General features: G+C 37.8%; 2 protein-coding genes across 10 annotated transcripts in view; both read left to right on the top strand.

Annotated features, from left to right (window-relative positions):
- celf3a (cugbp, Elav-like family member 3a) overlaps positions 1 to 6,601 on the top strand; it is a 28,947-nt gene extending 22,346 nt beyond the window's left edge. For 8 of the 9 annotated variants that reach the window (XM_029442749.1, XM_029442746.1, XM_029442752.1 and 5 more), the window contains 6 exons: positions 71 to 211; positions 440 to 499; positions 1,380 to 1,484; positions 2,552 to 2,695; positions 3,183 to 3,315; positions 5,863 to 6,601. In XM_029442749.1, the coding sequence (XP_029298609.1) occupies positions 71 to 211; positions 440 to 499; positions 1,380 to 1,484; positions 2,552 to 2,695; positions 3,183 to 3,310 (578 nt within the window). In that variant the 3' untranslated portion in view covers positions 3,311 to 3,315; positions 5,863 to 6,601. Of the gene's footprint in view, positions 1 to 70; positions 212 to 439; positions 500 to 1,379; positions 1,485 to 2,551; positions 2,696 to 3,182; positions 3,316 to 3,737; positions 3,833 to 5,862 lie in introns of all 9 variants that reach the window. The other variant, XR_003832992.1, reaches the window with a different exon arrangement.
- A 3,095-nt stretch (positions 6,602 to 9,696) lies between these two features.
- cers2a (ceramide synthase 2a) lies at positions 9,697 to 23,304 on the top strand. Its single transcript, XM_029442919.1, has 11 exons — positions 9,697 to 10,088; positions 15,118 to 15,291; positions 15,424 to 15,541; positions 15,788 to 15,906; positions 17,765 to 17,822; positions 18,150 to 18,200; positions 18,345 to 18,437; positions 19,260 to 19,388; positions 20,035 to 20,141; positions 21,267 to 21,420; positions 21,504 to 23,304. Exons 2-11 carry the CDS (start codon positions 15,119 to 15,121, stop codon positions 21,648 to 21,650), a joined length of 1,149 nt encoding a protein of 382 aa, XP_029298779.1. The 5' UTR covers positions 9,697 to 10,088; position 15,118; the 3' UTR covers positions 21,651 to 23,304.
- Positions 23,305 to 24,165: the final 861 nt, after the last annotated feature.

Below are 24,165 nucleotides of genomic sequence, written 5' to 3'. Positions count from 1 at the left end.
TTTAAATTCTGTATTAATGCTGTTGATTACATTTATTAAATGAAAATAAATGCATTAAACATGTCTGCAGGTACCAGCACTCCCCCCTCCATGGCAGGGACTCCTACTCTGCCACCGCTCACAGTGAACAGCTACGCTTCTTTGCCAGCTCCACCCAACGGCCAATCAGTAACTGAAGCCCTGTACACCAACGGGGTTCATGCCTATCAAGGTAGAGCCACAACATCCTAATAAAGAATAACATAAAATATTCCTCCACAGATTCACAGGCTTCCTGTTTTTAAGTGCAACCGAAAGGATCTTCAAATCAAGATGAAATTAGATGAAATAAAAAGCACTAAATGTTATTTGGAGCATGCTGATGTGCCCCACATAGCATTCAGGATTTGTTTGTTGTGCGAATGAAGCATTTGGTGACGATGTGTTTATTCCACCACAGCTCAGAGTCCGGTCCTGGACCCCATGCAGCAAGCTTATACAGGCATGCAGCACTATACAGGTGAGCCTCACTGTCTCTCTGTGTCAGATGTGTCCGATATAATGCAGAATGTGACATAAATTGCTATTTATTTATTGAAATCTATTGCTATGTACTTGTCTTACTGCTGGAAATAAGCTGAATATACTGTGTGAAGTTTCACTGTAGGAGAGAAAATATAAAATATACTTTTACATACTGAGATTCTTTTGGTTTTCGTTCTTAGAAATAACCTTTGCATTTTTATTTGAAAATACTGGGTTGATGTACAAGTAGAGTTAAAAGCAATATTGGGTTATGACTTACCAAAGACATATGTGGTGTTATATCTAGGCAATCTGACAAGTGAACATGTTCAATGTGGAGACACATGTAGTAAGAACAACAATCTGAATGTATTGATAAATGGGACAAATAGACTCTTCACAGAGACACCACGAGGATCATTGAAAAATATGGGTCATCTTGAGTTGTATCAAAATGTTATGCATATCACTGGCACAACTTAAGTTTGTTATATGGTTGCTAGATGTAAAACAATAAAACATTTAAAGAAATAACCTTTCAGTCCTGTGTAACCAGAATGCAAAACAGTGTTATGTAACATAATGGGATGCAGCTACATTACCTTTGCACTCCCCGACTAAACAACACTGTATGTGCAAGGTAAAAATTTACATCTAAAGTCAAAACATGCACATATATTACACACTTTAAACTTGCAGCTCTACAGAATGAGTCATACATCACAAACTAAATGCAAAGCATCTCCCGGTTTTAGCAAATCTGTAGGTGGGAATGCAGCCCTGTCAGATGTTGTTTTGAGGAAGAACTGATTAGTTTGCAGTCTCTGTCCTGCCTCACCGCTGCTCTCTGCTCACCTGTTCCTCCTCCCCATCAGCCACCTACCCTGCTGCCTACAGCCTGGTGGGACAGCCGTTCCCCCACCAGCCCACACTGGTGGCTCAGCAGCCGCAGCAGCCGCAGCAGCTGCAGCAGCGAGAAGGTAAACTCAACGAGCGGTGCTCAGATAATCACAGCTTAGAGAAAACATTCCTGTGGTTTTGCATGTTTTATACCATTTACTAAAAATCACACAAGCTTACTTTACATCACAGATAACCATAATGCAAACAATTCTGCTGCCATTTTAGGAATCAGTTGGTTTTTATTCGTTTCTGTATGATGTGAAAAATGTATTAGCAGACTTTTACAATTTGTTTGAATTATATAATTTGAAAGTGTGCTTTAATCTTTGTCAAAACTAGGGCTGCAGCTAATGATTGTTTCTATTATTGACCAATCCATCCAGTATTATTTAAATATTGTTTAGACTATAAAAATCTGAAATTAGTGAAAAATCTCACCAATCATAATTTCCCAGAGGCCAAAATGACATTTTCAAATTTCTTGTTTTAGCCGACCAAGATCAACAAAAAACCCAAAATGTATTATTTAAAGTATAAAACTCAGAAAACACATCATAATTGAGAACCTGAAGCTCACTAATTAGTGCTGGAAGGCAGATTTAGTTTCCTTCGGACAGAGACAGGATGGATGTTTTCTTCAAACTAAATATTGTTGTGTCAATGCTCATTTCTATTTATATGAAATAACTATAAAATGATATTCATGCACATTCACAGATGATATAAAAGATTCAAAATATTTCCAAATATAATAAATAACATAAAATTGACAAAGATGTAAAATAAAACATACATGTGTATATACTAAATAAAAGATCAATTAAATACATTTTAAAAATGGGTGCATAACTCAGATAAGGGAGTCTAGGACTATACTACTAACTATAACTGCTTTTATTATTAGATTTTATTTCCTGCTCTGTTTTACTATTCTGCACTTGTTTTGTGTTTAAGTCTCATTTTACCTGCTGACTTGTCAAGTAAAGCATCTCTTATCTAAAAAAGAGCTCTACAAAATAAAATGTATTATAATTGTTACACATCCTGTTGCTCGCACTGACTCAACACTGTCCGTCTTCACTAACCTGTCTCATCCTGTCATGTCATATCTGTGTCATCGTGTCTCTCCTCTATTTGTGTTCAGGTCCAGAGGGCTGTAACATCTTCATCTACCACCTGCCACAGGAGTTCACTGACTCTGAGATACTGCAGATGTTCCTTCCCTTCGGAAACGTCATCTCTGCAAAGGTCTTTGTCGACCGCGCCACCAACCAGAGTAAATGCTTTGGTGAGTCATTGTGGAATGGCACCTTGTGGATTTTAGAGACTTTGAATTGGATTGAATTGAATTGAATATACTTTATTTTGAACATTTGAATAAATAAAAATAAAATGTATATGTAAAAAAGCTAAGCAAAAGAAAACCCAATAAATAATAATGAACATATACAACAGTCAAAGACGAAGAAGCAACATGCCTCTCTTGCCCTTCTCCTTTTCTATACTAATCCATCAATCAATTACATAAAGCAACGCCCCGGCGTTCATCCCCTCAACTCAACCACTTTGTTCATCCTCGTCATACATAATCAACAACGCTACCCAACCAAGAATGAATAAAAACCAGTAACAACAATATCCCCATTTGTGTACTTTGCATTGCGTGCTGTACCTGTACCTGTAAAAAACTAATTGTACACTGTTTTTGTTTTGTTTTTTCCTATAAATGTGCTTTTGGTGAATATTTGTTTCTGACTCTGTCACTCCTTCCTCAGGTTTTGTGAGTTTTGACAACCCATCCAGCGCCCAGACTGCCATCCAGGCCATGAACGGCTTCCAGATCGGCATGAAGAGACTGAAGGTGCAGCTGAAGAGGCCCAAGGATGCCAACAGGCCTTACTGAAGGAGGTGAGTTATTGTATATTGACATACTGAAGGAGACGGGGGAGATTGATAGACAGCTGAAATGTGAATGGAAGTTAAAGAGACAGAGTGGATGTAATTTGGGGGCTCAGTACGTAAACGTCTGTCTTTCATGTGGAACTGAAGAAGTCAATAACCCTACAGTAATTAACTTTAATGAGGTGGCAGCACTCATCAATTTGAAATACATTGTGTAAAAGTGGCTGCTTCTTTTAAAGGGACAGTTTGATTGAGAAGTAGAAGTTTTTTTACTCGGCTCAAATGTTTTTGTCTAACCAGTGTTCTGTCGCAGGGTTGAATGCCAACTACTGTTCGTCATTAATTTTTTGTTTTTACTTTTCATTTATTGTTTTTGTGCTGTGCCATATGCCATTTTTCCTGAAAAAACCCATCACACCACTCTCAAGACTGTCCATACATATATCGTGGAGACGTGCGTCGCTATGGCTACGGTTGCCTAGCAACCGCTAAAACCTCCCCCCCTCTTCCTTCTCACTGCGTTGTAAGTTAATTGGCCTGTGTTGGTTGCTGTGGCGATATTGCCTGTGATGGTTGCCATTAGCAATTTTTATTTTGGGCCGTTGCCTTGATTCACCATGCTCAAACTGCATGGCGGGTTACTGTGGCGACCATGAACTGTGTTTGGTGCGTTGTGAGTTTCCTCTTATTATTTTGTCCTGGTTTTAATCCTTGCAAACACTGATCAATAACTGTCACTTTACCTCATCTGTAAGTAACTGATTATCATGACACGCTGTTTTTTCTTTCAAGTCCTCTAAAAGCTTCAATGCTAAGAGCTAAATTAGCCGGCAGTCCATCAAATATGGATATATAAGATTACTTTCCTTTTTTGGTTTTTGATTAGTTTCCTTTTTGTCGGTCATGATTATCATTCTTACATATTCCCTCTGTTTAGTTGGTTGGTGTGGTAGTTTTCGGTGAGTGCGGGAGCTTTGTTTGGTTGTAACTCAATTCCAAGTGACTTTGTGCCTGAACTTTGTTTGTTTTTTGTGAGACTGGAAATGTACTGAACGTGCCCCTGTAAATGGTTGACCACATGGTGTGTGTGTGTGTGTGTGAGGCAACGAGAAGGTGCGTGCATTTATATTTGTGTGAGTGTTTTGTATTGACTAGATGTGTGTTTGTGCGTGTGTGTGTGTGTGTGTGTGTGCGTGCGTGTGTGTGTGTGTGTGTTGTACCAACTGAGACACTAACCTTATAAGAAGGTTTTGGGTAAAGCTGTTTGGTTCCTGTGACACGTGCTGCTGGCTGAGGAACTGCATTCCTCTGTAGGAATTCTGGGACTCCAAAAACATTATAACAATAATAATAATAATAATAATAATAATAATAATAATAATAATAATAATAATAATAATAATAATAATAATAATAATAATAATAATAATAATAATAACATAAAAAAACCTGATACTATTCAAATAGTACATCCAAAAATGTCCACTTAACATTTCTTATAACGTATAAACACACGATAATGTTAATGCACAGGGTATCTGCAGGTCAATGACCAAGTTTGAAAAGGTAAGATATTGAAGAATAAATTATTTCTCTATTTCAGGTTCTAGAAAATATGCAGAGTTTGAATCTATTTCAACCTCTAAACAAACTTATAATTTTTCTTTGTATCACAATAAATAAAAAAATCTGTTACAACAAATCAATAAATGTATAAGTTATATTACCGCTATATGTTGTTTTCACTGAGAGATGTTTTATTTGTGGCTGCACTATTTAATAGAAATATCTTCGGTTTATTTGCACATATACCCTGACATGTTTGATACCTTTGAAATTTTCCGTATCTGAAATTATAATTAAAATGTATAGTTGATAAATGAATAGTAATAATAAATAAATAATAGTTTGAACAACATTTGAGGGTTTTGTAATGTCTGCTTGTTAAGGGTTTTTTAATTTAGTCAATATTAATAAGGGACAAGAGATTCACATTTATTTCTCTGATACACAATTGGTGTTAAATTTAGAAAACTTGCATAATAAGCAGGCCTAAACAGTCACAAACAGATATTTCTTGTACCTGCAGATGCCCTGTTTGCGGCAACCTGCATCACATATAAACTGGTGGATGATTTGAATAATCTTATCTCCGTGAGAAACTACAGTTTGGTGATTGACATGGTTCTGAATATCATTAGAATAAATGTAAAATCAACTGTTTTCTAAAAGAAATTGGAAGTTATAGTTATTCCCACCAGAATTCCTACTGTGCATGTTCGGAATTAATTTGCCTGCCAAAAGAGATGACAAACTATTTTCTAAGAACGTGTATACACTTGCAGCAGTGTGACTGTCACTATTTGAGTTGCATGGACACTAGTTGATTACTGAGACTCCCCTGAGACATCAGTGCAAGCAGTGTGTATTGCAGACACCACTCCACTTCCAAAGTCTTACATTTATGTGTTTTTATGATGATGTGTGTAACTTTGGATTTAAAATTCTCTGTGCTCTTTTTTTTCCTCTCTCTTTTCTCTTCTTTGCCTCCAGGAAAAACCTAAGAGTTCAATCAAGAAAACCACTTGGGATGTCCCAGCCTTTTTTGGTTGTTTGACCAACCGTATAGCACAGGAGCAACACTTCACAAAAAGCAGTATCACGTGTATGCGCTTTCAAAAACAACAAACAACAGCAGTAATATCAGAAACAAAATACATCTACAGAATCTGCATCCGCAATATCAGAAGTGCTCCAGATTTCCTATCATTCCACAGCTGGATTCATTTATATTATGTACATACTCTATTGTTGGCAACAAGATCTACATGTTATGAAAAAGCATATCACTGATGTTATTCTTCTGAACAGGGTTCTAATGTATAGTGTGATTTGTGGTCTATGGCGTTAACAGAAGGCCAGTCTACACTGTTGGAGGCAAAAGAAAATACTATTCTGTATGATTACCATTGGTAATATTGTTATGTAGAGTTAGTTTTATTATTTATACGTAAATTAAAAAAACATGGGGTAATTAAACTGGAAGGGATTTGGATTTCCTCTCACTGTACATACCTTGGTTTAAAAATGGAGTTTAAGGACTTCATGAGTTAAGATTCTCTGCTGCCACTACTTTTCAAATTAACAAAGCGGAAGGAATGGCTGGGAATTTTTCTATCTTGATTTTTTACGTTTAATTTATTTGGTAATCAATTTGATGAGGGGGTAGGAGATGTGACAATTTCTTTTTTAATTTAAGAAGAAGAAAAAAAAAGAGGATTCCTGTGGTCTTCAAGACAATGAACACACTTATTATAGAGTTTTTAATTACATAAATGTACCTATGGAAGTAAAAAAAACAAAACAAACATAATGTTTCTTTATTTATTCTCTACAATCACTGTTTTAAAACATATGTCTTTAAAAGAAAATAAAGTACAATTTAGAAAAAAAAAACCGTGTCTGCTTAACTCTGTGCTTCTCGCCCTGTTATTTACCCCCAGAAAATGGCATCTTTCCTCAGCGTGACAAATCAAAAATGGCACTTCTTTTGTTTGATTTGTTTGAACAGATAACAGAATAAAATAAGGTTTTATCAGAGTTTGAGTGTTTGTACAGAAGTGAGCTATTCAGGGGAGTGTGCTGCTCTCTATAGGCTTGAAGAAGTATTGAGGAGAGTGAGAAACATCTGGCCTCCAGTGTTGGTTGCATGTGAACCTGTAGACCTAAACTTACCAAAGACCTACAGAAAGGAAATAAAAAATATTTTTTAGTGTTTTTATTGTCGCTGCTTGAATGAATTGTCATCTGTAAATTCAAGCCTGTACATAATGTCCATTATAATCGCACGCATGTTAAGTCATCGATAATCCCACGTCAGCCATGATTTATTAATGAACTGCATGTATAAATATCCATGTCAGGTAAGAAGAGGATGGAAAAGGCTGAGGTGTGTGTAACCACAGCTTGGGTATGCAGTGAGGACGTCTGCCACAATTTTTAGGTTTGGTCTGATGAGTCCAAACATGCCTTGGCCTCCTTTGGCATGCCTGGGTGTATGAGTAGTGATTAGTGCCACAAACACCTTGGAGGATGAGGAAAATAAATCTTTTATGTGAACGCTGAAGCTGCAATCTGAGGAGAAAAACAGCTGCCAAAGACTGTAGCTCGAGGATCTACTATTATAACTTATGTTGCGTAATATTAGCCCAGTACATGATCATGACAGGATAACGGAAGCATTTAATGTGGAAGTGATACACTTGGAGGCACTCTTTGGATAAGAACACGCAACAAAGTGCAGGTGAGCAACAAAAAGACACCAAACAGAGTTACTACACAACAATGAGAAATGCCCCGTGGTTAAAACATTGTTATTAATGGTGTACTTTATTTCATAAGCATAGTCCATCGCATTGCAAATTGACCTTTAAGACATCATAAAGCTGTTGTATATGTAGAGCAGGCTCAAGAAAGAGTTGACATTAAAAGCTACACGCGTGCACACCGTACTAGTCTGCCTCCCTACCAATAAGCATTTCTGACACAAAATGTGCAGTTTGTTTTGTTTTTAATTTGATCTTGCACCTATTTTCTGATGGGTATGGCAAACTGTCTTTTCAGCTTTGTGGCAGTACATTAATTCATTAGTCCATCTCGGTAAATGCACCTTTATTTGGGCTGGGCAGCTTTCCAAAATGAGCACAGATGCACCAGCATGATGAGGCATGTTGTGACATCAAAGGCTCCTCTGAACCCCCATCTGAAAAGTGCCCAGAGGACAGAAAAATCTAATAAAATTTTACTTGGCTCAACTTAATCCTGGCGACTGGGAAATACATTTTTATAAGCAGAGCACTGGAAACCAAAGAAGCTGCAGGAGACTGACTTGATGTCTTACACTGAGGGTTTATTGGAGCTTGGCCAAGGAGAACAGAGGATGAGCAACACAAGTGGATTACAGAGATGTAGTCACAGTGTACGCCACCATCTATTCTGAAGGTCGGGCTATCTCTCTGGGTATTTGTCTTACGCTGGATGCACTATATTAGATCTACCAAATACGACTATTCTTAGCCAATCTATGCAGGTGGCATTACGTCATTGGACCATAAGTATGAACATATAAAACATATGTTCACATTCTCAGTAAGACAGTAGTATCATCTGCTGCTGATTTAAGTTAAAGTGCACCGAATCTCAAGACAGACGAAGCTATGGGTCTCCATGAGTATACCCTGACCTAAGAGAGGTCAAACAAGCTACCTGAATGTGACCTGAGGCTCACAGTGTAGTGTTACCTAACATGTGAAGGAAAAGCTAAAATCAGATTATGTGTAGAGTTTAAGGTTTGAATATATTTTGTATATACTGTATGTATCTACTAAAAGATAGGAATTAGTTCAATAATTACTTATCACCTATGAGTGCCTGTCTGAACATGCCCTAAAAAAGGCAGCAGAACTAAAGGTAAAAAAAAAACATAAACTAGTCTTAATTAGGAATAGCTCACAAAAATGACACAATTAATCAAATTTATTTTGTTAAATTTCAATTGATTATATCAGGCCCCAACTGTACTTGACTACAGTTATTTCTGCACTGGCATTACGATGGATGATGATTGAAGGTATTTTAGGTTGCAACATGAAGTGGGATCCTAATGCTACAATTCACTTACCTTACTGCATGACATGACGTGAATGCTGAATACTTTGCTACTCTATCCACTGGAAGACATGCCTCTAATCGTAATTGTGACACTCACACCCCTTTTTGTTCAATCATTATTAACATAAAAAAAAGTACTTTACTCAACATAATAGTACAGATAAAAAACAATATGTATGTTCAATTAATATATATATATATATATATATATAAATTGGGATAAATACTCTAAAATTATGTAAAATTCTATTTTAAAAAAACTAAAACAACATTCTTCTTCTTTAAAGAGTTCACTATAACATTTGACAGTTTTATTAATAATAATAATAATAATAATAATAATATAATAATAATAATAATAAATTAGATTTGTATAGCGCTTTTTTAAAAAGTGTTTACAAGTTTGAGAGTCTTAAAGTATTCTTTAAACTCCCATAAACATACAGTGTTTATATTTATATGTTGAACATTTCTTGATGACATTTTTACCCTCAAATTTGATATTATGATTAGTTTTGTACAATGCAAATTTCAACATCTGAGAATTTAGAGAAAGATAGATTTGTTGGATATATATTATGTCAAATGTTGATGTTGACTTCTTCAGTCTTATAATACAGAATTATATTTTGCGGCACTAACCACCCCTCATACAGAGCAGAGGCACACGTCACTTTAAATAGCGTGCTCCCGCCCGCCCCCCCCGGTCATCTCCTAACATACTGCCATAATATCCACTATATCCGACCAATTGAACTACCCGGCTAAACGGCAACAAGCCGAGGCCCACCACATTACTTTGATTAGACAGTAAGTGGAAAGTTAAACATTTCTGTCCTCGTTGGACCAGTTTAAAAAACACGACAAGAGTTTTGGGTAGAAAGTGCGACACCGTTTTTTTTTTTTTAGACAATGTCGCAAACCGGAGGTTAGAGAGAAGAGAAGAAAAGTCGGATTGCAGCTCATTGAACGACCAAACAAGTAGTTTTTGATGGCGAGAACTACATGAAATCCTCTTCGCTATAACAGGACAAGAGGGCGAGCAGCAGCTGCAGTAGAGAGGAGACATTTTAAGACTACATTACCTGCCTGCATACAAGTGAAGAGAGGTAAGTTGGCTGCACCGTTAGCTAACGTTACATGACGGACGTGTTACTTAAGGTTATAAAAGCCTCGATGAAAGCTGCTTCAAAGCCTCAAATCAGAGACTTCTCCTCAGGCACACACATTGGGCTGGTGTCTTTTATACAGAAAAGGGAGATTAATCCTCCCGGGAGGATTTATGTGAAGTTTTATTCGGAGTGTACACCTCAAAGTTTACGCTATCTCTATCTGAAGCCCTCTCGGATTCAGCCGTTGGCAGACGTTAAAGGGACTTTCGCATATCAAAGTTTAGCTAGCTAACAGGCCTTTGCTTGTTGGTGATGTTTGTTTAGGAACACCAAGATAACAGAAGGTCGTAAAAGCATTAAAGACAAAACAACAAAGCACAACGACCGCCCCTGAGGAAATACAGAAGTTGTTTCCAACGGATAAACGGTCATTTACATGGTTTGTGGAGCAAATTATGAATGCGCAAAAAAACTTTTCTAACGTAAACTGGAGATGTCACCAGGAAGAGTCTCCGAGGCTTCCTCTTACTACACGGGTGATTCAACATGAGTAGAAAATGTGACACTCTTAAAAAGTAGACAACGTGAGGTAGCTAGTTAAGTGTTGGGAAACTTGTGCAAAGCTCCATCTCACGGAGTCAGGTTGTCTGTTCCGCTATGTCCGGGAGACTCCCCGCTTGCGCCATCCATGTAGCTCAGCCAGCCACTCCCTGCAAGAGTTTACGCAAACAGCGTAGATAGCTGTGTGGCTCACACAAACTGCTCAATTTGAAATAATAATGAACTTTATTTATATAGCACTTTTCAAAACAAAGTTACGAAGTGCTTTACCAGAGGTAATACAAATGGAAGACGAGCGATAGTTTTAAAAAACAAAACAGTTTAAATTGAGCAAAAGGAGTTGCATATGAAAAAGTAAAAAAAAACAACTTTCAAAATAATCAATACAATCAAAAGTTAAGAGAATGCATTTGTATACAAAGTTTTAATTAGTGACTTAAAAGATTTAAGTGAAATCAGAACACACATCCTGTGAAAGCACTCTTAGAAAATAATTGTTTTTAAGAGGAGTTAAGGAGATAAGAAGCTCGCCATTCTGAAATTCTTTGTTTGTTTGTTTGTTCTAGAGAGTGGGTCAACAACCCTAAAGTTGAAATTATACAGCAGCCTCCAACTTAATTTAAAACTGAGGCACGTTGACTGTCTGACATTGTTTTAGATATGAGTCAGTCTTTAGTGTCCTGGACGCAAGTAGAGTCATTCTTATCTTATTAGACTTCAAGGATTTAACAGCCTGTCCAACATAAGACAGCCTCTGTCCTTCAAGGTTTTATTAAAGAAAAAAACCCATAAAAATCCTTTTCTAAAGGGGCGTTCCACAAGTTCAGTTATCTCCTCATGAGGAGTAGGTCTACTACTGCAGTGCTGTATAATGTCTTCTAACATGTGCCTCTTGAGAGAGCTTTACAAAGTCTGACATTTTGAAACCTTCATTGTTTACATCCATGTCCATCCCAAATCCATTTTGCTGGTTCATTTTTGCATATCTTGGCGCTTTACCACCACCTGTAAACCAATAGTGTTATCAGGAATAATAATAATAATAATAATACATTTGATTTATAAGCGCACTTTTCATTTGCGTAAACAAAACTCAAAGTGCTACAGAGTAAAAACGATGATCAAAATATACATTAAAAAAATAAAATAAAAACATTTGATGGACAGACAAGACAACACTTTAAAATGGTTAAAGTCTAGCAAAATGCTCTGTTAAAAAGATGGGTTTTTAGGCCTGTTTTAAAAGCATCCACAGTTTGTGGCGTCCTCAGATGTTCAGGGAGAGCATTCCACAGTCTGGGCGCGGCAGAGCAGAAGGCGCAATCTCCCATGGTTTTGAGCTTGGTCCTGGGGGGAAGGAGGAGGTTAGCCTTTACATAACGTAGGTTTCTTGTGGGGTGAGCAGTTCTGAGGTAGGATGGATCATTTCCGTGAATGCACTGATGGGTGTAAAGGTAGATTTTATAATCAATCCTGAGTGAGACCGGGAGCCAGTGCAGTGATTTGAGGATGGGTGTGATGTGTTTGTACTTTCAAACTCTCATCAGGATCCTAGCAGCGCTGTTCTGGATGTATTGTAGCTTCTGGATGTTTTTGCTAGGAATCCCGATGAGAAGTGCGTTGCAGTAGTCAAGTCTGGAGGAGACAAATGCATGGACAAGCTTTTCAGCATCTGACAGAGAGAGTGTGGGGTCGAGTTTGGCAATATTTTTGAGGTGGTAGAAGGAGTTCTTGCATGTTTGTCTGATGTGTATTGTATTGCATCACCCCCTGCTCGAAACTGCACACTACCTTTTTTAACAGGAAACCTGTCCTTTTTTAAAACTGGGCGTGTGTGGAGTAAATATGAGGGAGCATGTTGGAGGCAGAAGGGGTCAAATGAAAGATGCTATTGAGTTGCATCATGAGAACTGTAGGATGTGGTATTTTTTGGAGCTTGACCCATACTAGGTTACCTTGCACGGCAGCTGGATACTCATGAAATCACGCAAAAATCCATCTTGTCCTCAGTAGAAAAGATGATTTAGCTCTTCTCCTGACTGGCTTCCACAAGAATTTGATTAATAGATGGTTCCTTCTGTGCCTGCCCTTTTCCAAACAGTTTCTAATGACTGCTTCTTATATGGTTCTGTGTAACAAACCATCCAGTCAAATATTATACACAACATTCGACTGTTGCTAGTCAGATAGCAGCTGAGGATGGTAGCCTAACTGTCTTTCTAGTACATCATGTTGCTGAGCTATGAGAAGTGAAATGTAAATTAACATTAAGATTAAGTGATTGTGAAGTCACTCTTCTTGAAACCTGTCCAAGAACACCGCTCTTGTTCCCGGACACTAAACCATTGGTGCCAAAGTGGCACGGTGCACTCCGGTCTCTCCAAACACTGCCATGAAGTTGGAAATGTGTATTCAATAGCTGAGTGGCAAGCGATGATACTGGATTAAATAATATAGTAATGCCAGAGAACAGATGGAGGATAATACAACAAACCAATTAATACAGACTGCAGTAATAGATGTATACCATTAGCACATGCCTGTTGTTTTGTTTCAAATTGGAATAGCATAGATGCAGTCCTGAATTTGATACACCAGTCTACTGGTCTTACTTTTATACACTTCATTCATTCATTGTTTTTACTGTCTGGATGATGCGTCAACATAGCTTAGCTAACAAAATGAAATGCAAATTTACTTTGGCTTGCAGCAGTTATAACCTGTTCTTCTACCAACTACTGATCTCGAGTCAGTAAACTCTTGAGGGAATCATACACCTGCAGGAACAGGAACTGTTTTTATTTTATTTATTAGAAAACGGAAAAAGGAAGTACTAAGTAAAAATAAGCACTTTGCGTGTAAGAACTGGGATGTACACCAGGTTTATTTCACTGACAGTTTTGTGGAGTAAAAATAAAACGTTGTGATAGATTGTTGACATGAGAGGTGACATACAAGTGGCAGCGGGGTCACTAACATCCCCACACTGATTAACTTGAAAAGAAAGGATAAGTTGGTATTTCACTGCTGTTGGTGAGGAGATCCTGTTGAAGCGAAACTCCTCTGCCAACAAAGGCAGCCTGCATGAGTTACTGTGCATTCATACTGAGCTTATAACGGGTTAAAGTCCACCCACCTCAGTCCTTGCAAAGGGATTTGGCAGGAAATGCGTGACAACCTGAACCTGAATGTCTCTCTTAAATGATTTAAAAGATGTTCCAACTTTGACTGCAGAAACAAAGGTGAAACAGTAATTATGAGGTAATCTGATGATTAGATTTGATATCAGCTGATCTGACATTCTAAAAGTCCACAGGTGACTACGTGTTCTATTGAGGAGTGACCCGTGATGATAACACTAATGTCATCGCAGGTCGTTTTGACTTCAGATGCTGTTTCTGCACTCTAATAACAGGGCAGTAAGAATGTCTATGAGGCTGTACTTTGTCACTGCAGGGCTTTGAACTAAATGATAATGTTTGCTAATTGGCACAAAATCCTGGAACAGGTCTGCTTACTTTCCTCAGCTGATTTTAAAACTACTAATATACTGTAGAGAAGCAGCATTGTGTTTTTATGCACCACATATCAAACCTCTTTACATGTAAAGCAGTTGGAATTGCCTTCTTGTTGACTGGGTCTATACAAATACATTTTCCTTCACTAGTTAACATCAAGATTAATGCATAAGATCTATTGAATATTGAATATCTGTGACAAAACCACACAATTGTTTTGTTTAATAAGTTGTTTAGTCATGTTCTAACTAAACAGTAGGCTCAAGAGATTATTAGCACACGGTATGTTAATTTGATTGTGCAATTTTCCTTTTCCTAATTCAGGTACAGAGTGCGTTACAAATAAATGAGAAATTATTAAATTACATAAAAAAACATCATTACAACACTGAGGTGTCCATTTTTTTTCTGTGAAGTTCTGTCAATCTTAAAATAAGCCTGATCTTTCAGCTGTTTACTGCTCACTCTTGAGTAAACTCTTGAGCGTTTTGTTAGATGGGGAGTAAAGGACGAGTAAATAATGTCATACAGCTGCAGAAATAGTTTTTCCAGCAATAGAAATTGTTGCCAACTGCAGTCCTGGTTAAAGCTCCACATGGATTCTTATAGGATTTCTGATTGCATTGATTTTGTGAAGCATAGCAAAATTCCTCCCTTCATCATTCCTCTTCATCTGGAACAGGAAGTGCCCAGATACGGCGCCTGTTGCATATGCTCAGTGAGATTAATCACCTCTAATCAATACTCATTCCCCTCAGCCCTCTCTGTTTCCTTTCCTTCCCCTCAGGATATTGTCACAGCTGAGTGAGTTGCTATATTTATTGGATGACTAATCTAAAGGAAGCTCACCAAGCAGACAAAATCTTCTTTTTATTACCTGTCTTAATTTCCTTCACATGATCAAAAAAAACATAAATCCTTTTCTCCATTTTTGTTTAATCTTTTAGGATGTTGTCTCGGCTGGGTGAGCTGATATGGGCGGACTGGATTTGGTTTCCTGAAGGCCACGGCTGGGCTGACCTGACGGACCATGATGGCAAAGTTTACCCTAAACCACGGGACCTCTGGGTTACTATACCCATCGCCCTCTGCTTCCTGGTCATCAGACAGATATTTGAGAGGTGAGTAATGTTCAGCGGTGACTGTTTATGTCTTGTCACAGTGTCATTTGCCTGTTAATCTACCTGTCTGATTTGCGCATTTCTTCCTGACAAATATGAGATGATGTGTCACTAACACGTTCCTCTTTCCAGGACAGTAGCGACTCCTCTCGCCTCCCTTTTGGGTGTGAGTGACAAGCAGCCGCCTCGCGCTCCTCCAAATCCCATCCTGGAGTCTTTTTTCTACAGCACATCAAAGAATCCCACACAGGTAATCATCCTGCATATTTAAGGAAACTAGCACTGCCTCATACATATTGTGTGCGCTCTGGCGATAGCACAGCTTGAGACTAATCATAGAATTCAGAGATGTTTGAGGCGTAAATGGACGTGAATGACAATGTGATTTAAATATACATCTTCACACCCGAGCCTTATGTAACCAGTCAACAATTTATAACTCCACACAGTAAAGACGGTACTGACTCTTCTTTCCTTGTCCTGCTTTTGTTGATAGAGCTCCATAGAGAGTTTAAGTAAACAGACGGGCTGTTCAGTGCGACAGGTCCAGAGGTGGTTCAGGCGGCGGAGAAACCAGGACCGACCCAGCAAGCTCAAAAAGTTTCGGGAAGCAAGGTAGCTAAACCTCTTCAGCCAGACCTCAGATACACCCTTAAACCTTTTTCCGTCTTTCATTCTGATCTGTCTGCTTTGAATTATAAAGTAGTGCAAAACCTTTTTCTTCTTATACTTTGTTTCATGATTTGTTTAGATTGGAAATTGAATGGGACCCTTAGAGCTGTTGTTTAAGGCTTAGGTGCCAGTTACTATTACAGAACATGAAAAACAATCCAAATAAACTGTATTTAAGCAGTTCTATAGTGCACTGATGGCTATTTTGTCATCGGTTTTTTTCCGTGTGAGCGGAGCATGAAATAAATAATTGGCTTGCACACTGCAGGGCTCCAATGTCACGTTATTGTTTAATTTTATTTCTAGTGTATTTAATTTATACAGCACTTTACAAAGCAATCCAAAGTACATCACAAAGACCGACATTAACGTACATAGATGTGCATAGATTTTTTGGGAATAATAGACATTGAAAAGAAACGTTTCAAAAACAATTTAACCACAGGGAATCGGATAAAAACAGATATTTATAGATCATTAGAAGGATTGTGACGTTTATGTGCCATTGTTTGAACATTGTGTCGAGGACATCATTGTCTGATGAAGAGCAGTCGCGCTCGAAACTTCACCTAATTGTAATAAATAAGTGGACCATGGAGCCCTGCAGTGTGCATGCTAATAAATGTTTGTTTATTTCCTTGAACTCCTGTGAGATGTGTGCTAGTGATTGTAGTCTGTTTATCATTACCTTGTGATTTGAAGTAATTGATAACATATAAAAAGTAAAGTAAAACAGTTGATGCATGCCCCCCCCCCCCCCCATTTTTTCCTTTTGTGGCCCTTAAATGTTCAATGAATAAGATATGCCGGAATTAAACTTAAAACATTAACAATGAACTAACATAATCAACTAAATGTGAAAAGGTTACAGTGTTGACGGATATCTACTGAGATGAGCAGTGAGTCTAACTGACTTGTTCTGCTTCATCTAGTCTTGTAATACTACTTGTTCCTCTAGAGGTGATAGTGAGACACTGTAGCTCCAGTCTGCCCTCAGTACAGAGGGAGAAGAAGAATGGCTGTCTGAAATCTCTTGTAAATATTACAGCCATGTTCCGTGTTGTTTTGTAGTTTGTTCGTTCTCGCTGCCAGGAGGCTGTTTCACTGAGTGTAGCGCTGTCAGCAGCACCGGGAAACGGCGTAGCTTCAGTTAGCAGTTAGCTTCAGTTCAGCCACAGCAGCGGGGAACTGCAAACTCCCTGTAGCTGCCGTTACACAGGTCCAGCAGTCTGCTGTGACTGCAGGGCTGGGGCTTGTTCTGAGTTCTGCCGACCTTTCTCCTCCCCGGCGGGCTGCTCTCCTGGCTGCGCCACCACCGGGAAGACGAGACGAATATGCGGGTTGTTTTCTAGTTTCTTCTACTTTGAATTTAGTCCAATAAACAAACTAACATAACATTACACGGACTACAGACCCAGTTAACATTAGTGCCCCAGTAAACGGGTGGATCAACACGTGACGATTGTAAGACAGCAGTGTTCTTTGACCGGCTCTCAGAGTTTCAGCAGGAGTGAATGAAATACATAATATAAAGAATAAATTGGAATACAATAAATATGACAAACTACTACAACTAAAATATAAACATTAGACATTGTATGGACCCAGTTTAGAGAGAGAATACAGCCACGATATTTCTTTGGAGCAAGTGGATCTGAATTACACGTTGAACCTTTAACCCCAAAAGCTTTGTGCCATTGTTTGAACATTGTTTGTGGACAGGCGGGATGTTGTTTTTGTACTATCTGTAATGATGTTTAACTGAATGGGATTTCTGAGACCACTGTGCATTCTCTTACAGTTGGAGATTTACCTTTTACCTTCTTGCTTTCTTTGCTGGCCTGGCGGCCCTTATTGACGTGAGTACTGTGTCAGATTCTGGTCAACATTTAATAGTGTTTGTTACAATAAGCGCAAATGATATAAACTCCAGTCATAACAGGAAACATTCATTGTCGATCTACTAGCAATGTTTTGTCACTGACAAAAACAAACAAGGATCTGTTTGATACACATTAATAAAAGTACATAAATGTAGGAAATTAAATTTTGACATTGTAACCATAATGGATGCCTGGTGGGACATCAAACGAACATTGTTTTCCGCTTTGTTCTTGTTTAGTGTTTGTGCTTGTGTGTGGGACACTTAAACCTTCCATTAATACTGAGTATCCATCTCTCCTCAGAAACCATGGTTGTATGATATGAAGCAGATGTGGGAGGACTTCCCGAAAATGGTCAGTATTATAAACTAGACATTCTCTCTTTCATGAAGTTAAGATTTGAGTTTTTTTGGTATGCTCAAAGTGCAGAATCTGACCCGTGTTTAATTATCAATGGCATGTGATTCTAACAGCTTTTTACTTCCTCTTTTCTTCCAGCCACTGTTGCCTTCACAGTACTGGTACTATGTGATCGAACTCGGCTTCTACGTCTCGCTGCTTTTTAGCGTAGCATCAGATGTCAAACGTAAGGTAAGCAAGCTGTCTCCTAAACTTAGTTATCCCCATGTGAGAACTATAAAACCCCTCAGAAACCTTCCATCAGGAGAGATCGCTCACAGAGTGCATGAAATAGTGAGAAGGATCTGTTGTGTTGGTAGTATATTTTGAGGTTTGGATATTGATTTCCCCATTAAGATATCCTGACTTTATGCACTGTATTGAGTGGCGCTGTCAGCATTCAGAACACCATTAAAGATTCAACTACACTCATCCATTGAACTTTGTCAGTTTGGTAAAGTGACTGAGCAACACACTAAACGGTCTCTCCAGTGGGGGATGTTGCATCAGGAGGTGCCCTGTGAGTTAATGTGTGACCGGAGCTCTGTTGGTAATCACACTGTGGAGACGCAGATTGACCGGTTCGTCCACAGGTCTAAATGTTGTTGTGGAAAGCGACAGACCTTTGAGCCTGCCATGACTGCGCCAGCTCTTGTTTTATAACTCCAGCTCACAAATACAAGGAACTAATCTTTTAACACCAAAAACAACAGTTTTCTGGACTGTTCCGGAGATCCTGTGTTGAAATCAGTCTCTAATGTGAGGATTTGTTTCGTAACCTTTTGTTAATATGTTCCCTTTTTTTTTGCTTCGGTGTATGGATTTAGTTTATTTCTATAGCTGTGAAGCCTTCTAATCTGTAATGTGCAGATATTTAATCATTTGTAAATCCACAATCAATCAAAACACACACTGTCAATTGGTGACCAATCTTTACAGCTCGATCAATAAGTGACCAAATCGTGTTGGACTTTCTTTTTCCACCATCTCTTTCTATCCCTTTTTTCTCATCAGGATTTCAAAGAGCAGATAATTCACCATGTTGCCACCATCTCCCTCATCAGTTTCTCCTGGCTGGTCAACTACATCCGGGCAGGGACTTTGATCATGTTAGTGCATGACTCCTCTGACTATTTAATGGAGGTATGACAACATACAAAGTGTTTCTTCTCTTTCTAACATATTTTACATTTTTACCAACTTTAATATCACATAGCTTTTAAGTTTATAATCTGTAAATTAGTGTTGCTCACATGCTGCTTATTATTAAAAGGAGGACATTTGCTACGAGTAACAGAAGTTACATTTACTACAAATGCTACTTACTGCCAATATCACTATGTTAAGATCTGTCTTTGCATACCTGTAGCCTTGTAATCAACTTCCTGTTTATAAATAGTTAACCAATGTAGGTCAGCACAGTACGAGAAATAGTTGGAAGACTTTTTGCTAGTTATCAAAATGATGCTATTGAAGTCCACATCAGATCATCAAACCTTTTTATACATCATTATAAAAGGATAATTCACTGATGAATTGGTTTGATTGTGTTTTTATTATACAAATATTAATTAGCTTTTTTTTTTTTTTACTTTTTTCACATAGCAATAACATGGAATGTGACTTTTTAAAGAATTGTATAACAGTCACAGAAGTATACGTCATTAAAGCAACAAATGTGCTTCCCTTCGTAATGTTCATGTTATGGTCAGAGCACAGTTCACTGTTTGTCCACTAGAGGAGAATAACTGAAAAGGTGAAAGTCTGTTCTCTCTTTCTTTCGTTCCAGTCAGCCAAAATGTTCAACTACGCTGGTTGGAGGAATACCTGCAACATCATCTTCACCACCTTTGCTGCAGTTTTCATCTTCACCCGCCTCATAATCCTTCCCTTCTGGTAAAAACAGCGTTGCATCAGATTTACTGTAGCTTTAATTAGTCACTAAACATTTGAGCAATTTTTGCAATGTTGATACTTCGCACAGTAGGTTTACAAGTCTTTACAAGGCTTCCATGTGTTTATCGGCATTTAAAAAAACATTTTCAGGTGGAAAGGCAGGCATATACAGTATAAGGAGAAGATGTGATAAAGGCTGATTGAAACCTTTTAAAGGATAATGTTGCCAATATTTCTTATTCCTCTAAATAAATTCCATGAAAAGGCTCCAAACAATGGATTTATCCCAACAATAAGTGTTGTCTGTGTAGGCAAGGTCTGATATAGCTAATACTTCTGTGCCATAGAGCATACATGTTGTCCAAAAACTATTAATTATGATAAACATGGACACTATAGTTTATTTTGAGTCAATCACACATACACACCATGAAATGATATCCTCATGATTGTTGTACTTTGCGCTTGGACAAAAGCGTCAGCTAAATGTAATGTAATGTAATGTAATGAGAATGTAAAATGGGTATTAATCTAAAATGGCTAAAAATAGTCCCCAACAAGTGCACTATTTACTCCTCTTTGAGTAATGTCTGCTAAATACTACAGTGCCCAGCTGCTTTAAGAAGTTACTAAACTACATATTTGTATAACTATGTATTTTTTTTTTGGCTAAAAAGAAGAACAATATAGAATAATGCCAGAATCTTCTTTTTTTTATTATTGCTTCTACTACTGTAGATGCCATGTTATTCAAGTTATGCTGCAACATGCCTCCACTCCAGCTCACAAAAACAATACACGTGTTCATACCATAACGCTCCTGGTTGCAAGTCACCCACCTTCTCAAAAGCGACAAATTCGTTCATTAAGAGAAAAAAACCTTGATTTGTAATTATGCAATAAGATCATTGCTTCTCAAATCTGTTTTCATCCAAGTAGATGATGGAAACGTACTAATTCATTTAGCAGAAATGACATGGATTTGCTTCAAACATGAGAACAATTAAATGGAAGTGTAACAACAGACACATTGTGTACAGTCCTGGCTCCTCTCAATGGGCTTTTGATGCTGACTGTAGGTGGCTCTGACTGGACTCTCTGTTCTTCCTTTGTCCTCTTGTCCAGGATCATATATACGACGTGGGTGTACCCCCTGACCCTCTACGCCCCCTTCCTCGGCTTCTACTTCTTCAACGGTCTAATGTTGGTGCTGCAAGCTCTGCACATCTTCTGGGCCGTGCTCATCCTGCGCATGGTCTTCAAATTCCTGCCAGGCAATGTATGAACGACTACTTTCAACCCATAACTCTTTCACCTCAAACCAGCAACGGTACAAATGTGATGTGTTGTTTCACCCAATAGCACATTGTCGAGGACGAGAGGAGCGATAAAGAGGAGACGGAGTCGGAAGACGAAGACGCCCATCCCGAGCAGAAGGAAAAGTATCAGAACGGTCACGTGCAGAACGGCCACACTCTCCTCAACAACAACCACAGTAAGACGGACTGATTGGACAGTGAGAGCTGGAGATGAGGCTGTGAGGAGCGACCATGAACTCTCATCTGAAAGCCAAAGAACGGAAGCGTGGCATGTTGAAATGGGTAACAGGCGGCAGCGCACACACACTCACACACACTCACACACACTTACACACACACTCACACACACACACACACACACACACACAACTTTAGTCTCTTTTCTGGAACCCCGGTAGTCCAAAGTGGATAATTTCACTTCTCTGTGGATTAGAATGAATTTAATGAAGAGAGGCGGACTGTGGTGGAGAACCACAATGATCTGCTTATCACTTAAGCAGCAGAGTGTTTTCTCATTACACACACCATCTCCTCTTTCCTCCACCCTCTATTCTCTTTTGCTTTTTACTAAGATTTTGTGCTGTTGACCACGTTGCCACATGCCAAATCTGCCTGCTTGTAGCTTTATGTTTTGTTCCTGGAAGTGTTTTGAAAACATGTTGTGGTTAGGACGGGCACTGCCTTCCTGCACAGTCAGTTAAAACTCTTTCAAGTATTGCTACCCTTAAACCTGACTGATTTTTTGCTCTAAATAACCACACTGAATTCAGTGACATGGTGCTGAGCGCTAAAGGTGAATGATGTCTTTCTATGGACCTAACCTGATTTAAGTCTTTACTGAGGTATCAGTTAATAATGAATTTGTGCAAGTTGCAGCTGCCAGTTTGTCACTTTGGTTTTTCTAAAATATATATTTGTTCCAATAATTTAAAACAAAATAATTGGAGGTAAATAATGTTTTTTAACAGTCTGAAAAAAGTGCGAGAAGGTGCTACATCTGCCACGTGTGTGTGTTGAAATGTGCCTTGTGTGGAAGTTTGTCTTAAATGCTTCGCCTATTTGGGAAGCAGAACGCACATAGATCATTTTAAATGTTTTGTTTAGTTTTCATGCTTAATATCTTTTTAAGTTGTATGATTTTATTATGCTTTGTTTTATTTGTTTTCAGTCCAGTCAACGGTTTAAATTTGGGAGCAATTTGTCTGAGTGTAACCCAAACCAATCAGTAACTGTTTATGAATTCTTTATGGACTGAAAGAGTCGATAGCATTTCCATTCGGTGTTGTTTTTCCCGTCCATCCAAAGATGCACTTTATGGTTTTGTCTAAAAGATCAGCATTGACTAAATATTTTGTAAACGAGCATAGATTTCTTTTTAGTTAAAAGGGGTATGATTTAAATTTTTGTTTCATATTTATTCTCATCATTATCTACCCAGAATCTTCCTTGTTCTCAGTGTTTTTGGTTTATTTTGTAAAAAGAAAAAAAAATAAGTTTAATGAAATCTTAAGAGGTAAAAATGAAACACCAAAGTGTGGTTTACATTTTGTACTACCTTGTCATTTGCAAGTGCCTTCATCATTTCAAGTGTTAATTGTAAAAAGAAATGTTATTTCTGACCCATTTGTCTTTATTTCTGCTGTCTTTGTGCACCATCACATCCAACACTCCGTGAACTGTAACGCTCTGGGCTTCTAACTTACCTGCCTCGGCTCACGACAACCAATCACCTGCAGCTCCCTCTAAAGAGCTTTGCTTCTATAGAAAGGGTTTTTATTCTGCATTGTGCTGCTGAGATGTAAAAGCATAATGACGATGATGATAAAGATAATTGTGGATAACTACTTTGCGTCTTTTACAGTCTTCTTCTTTACCTCAGAATCTGAAATGATAATTTAATGTTTAAGGTTTTATAAAAATTATATGGAAATCAAGTTCACGCCAACCTTATAAAAGAAAATTAGAATGAAAGACGTTGATTAGTCGATAAAGAGAAAATTGAGGTGATAATTAACTGAAAATTGGTCGGACAAAAAACTATTTAAAGTCTAAAAGAAAGAATCCGTTTTGTTTTTTTAAACCAGTTGATTAACCAAGAGAATAATAAATAAATGATGAAAACGATAATGTTAATTGCATCCTCTGAAAGTGTTAATTTCCCTTTTTAATAATGAAGGAGATGCAACTTTGCCAACAACTTGAACTCCTTGAGGCTGCAACTGGTGGATTCATTATCAATTTATCTGTTGGTTGTTTTTCTATTAATTATTTAAATTAATTGTTTAGCCTTTAAAATGTCAGGAAGTAGTGAAACAAATGCTCCTCAAGTTTTTTCTGACATTCAAAATGACGTAAAACATCAAAATGTACTTAAAGTATAAAGACTTAAATTACTCATTCTGCACAAAGACCTATTTCAAAATAAATGTTATATTGACGCACACACACTTCCAGGTAGCTTGTGCATTTCACCAAATAAAGTTTTATCTTAACCTATTATAATATATGATCAATTATTTGTTGATTTTGTATTATTAATCTGAATCTTCAAAGTAAATAAAGTTATCAAATAAATGTAGTGGAGTTAAAGTACATTATATTATTAATATGTACCTCTGAATTGTAGTAGAGTAGCAGCATGAAGTAGCAGGAAATGTGAAATGAAAAGGAATTATAAGTGATTTATGGCTGCTATTGACTAGTTT

This window comes from Cottoperca gobio, chromosome 11 (assembly GCF_900634415.1).
Source record: "Cottoperca gobio chromosome 11, fCotGob3.1, whole genome shotgun sequence".
NCBI classification, from domain to species: Eukaryota; Metazoa; Chordata; class Actinopteri; order Perciformes; family Bovichtidae; genus Cottoperca; species Cottoperca gobio.
The sequence above is the reverse complement of the archived record's forward strand: the minus strand, read 5'-3'. Positions and strand labels throughout refer to the sequence as shown.

Excerpts from the sequence above, each read along its gene's own strand:
- cers2a (XM_029442919.1), top strand. The coding sequence starts at position 15,119 with ATGTTGTCTCGGCTGGGTGAGCTGATATGGGCGGACTGGATTTGGTTT. Across the intron at positions 17,823-18,149 it reads GCCTGGCGGCCCTTATTGAC|AAACCATGGTTGTATGATAT; the intron begins GTGAGTACTGTG and ends ATCTCTCCTCAG. Across the intron at positions 20,142-21,266 it reads CTCATAATCCTTCCCTTCTG|GATCATATATACGACGTGGG; the intron begins GTAAAAACAGCG and ends CCTCTTGTCCAG.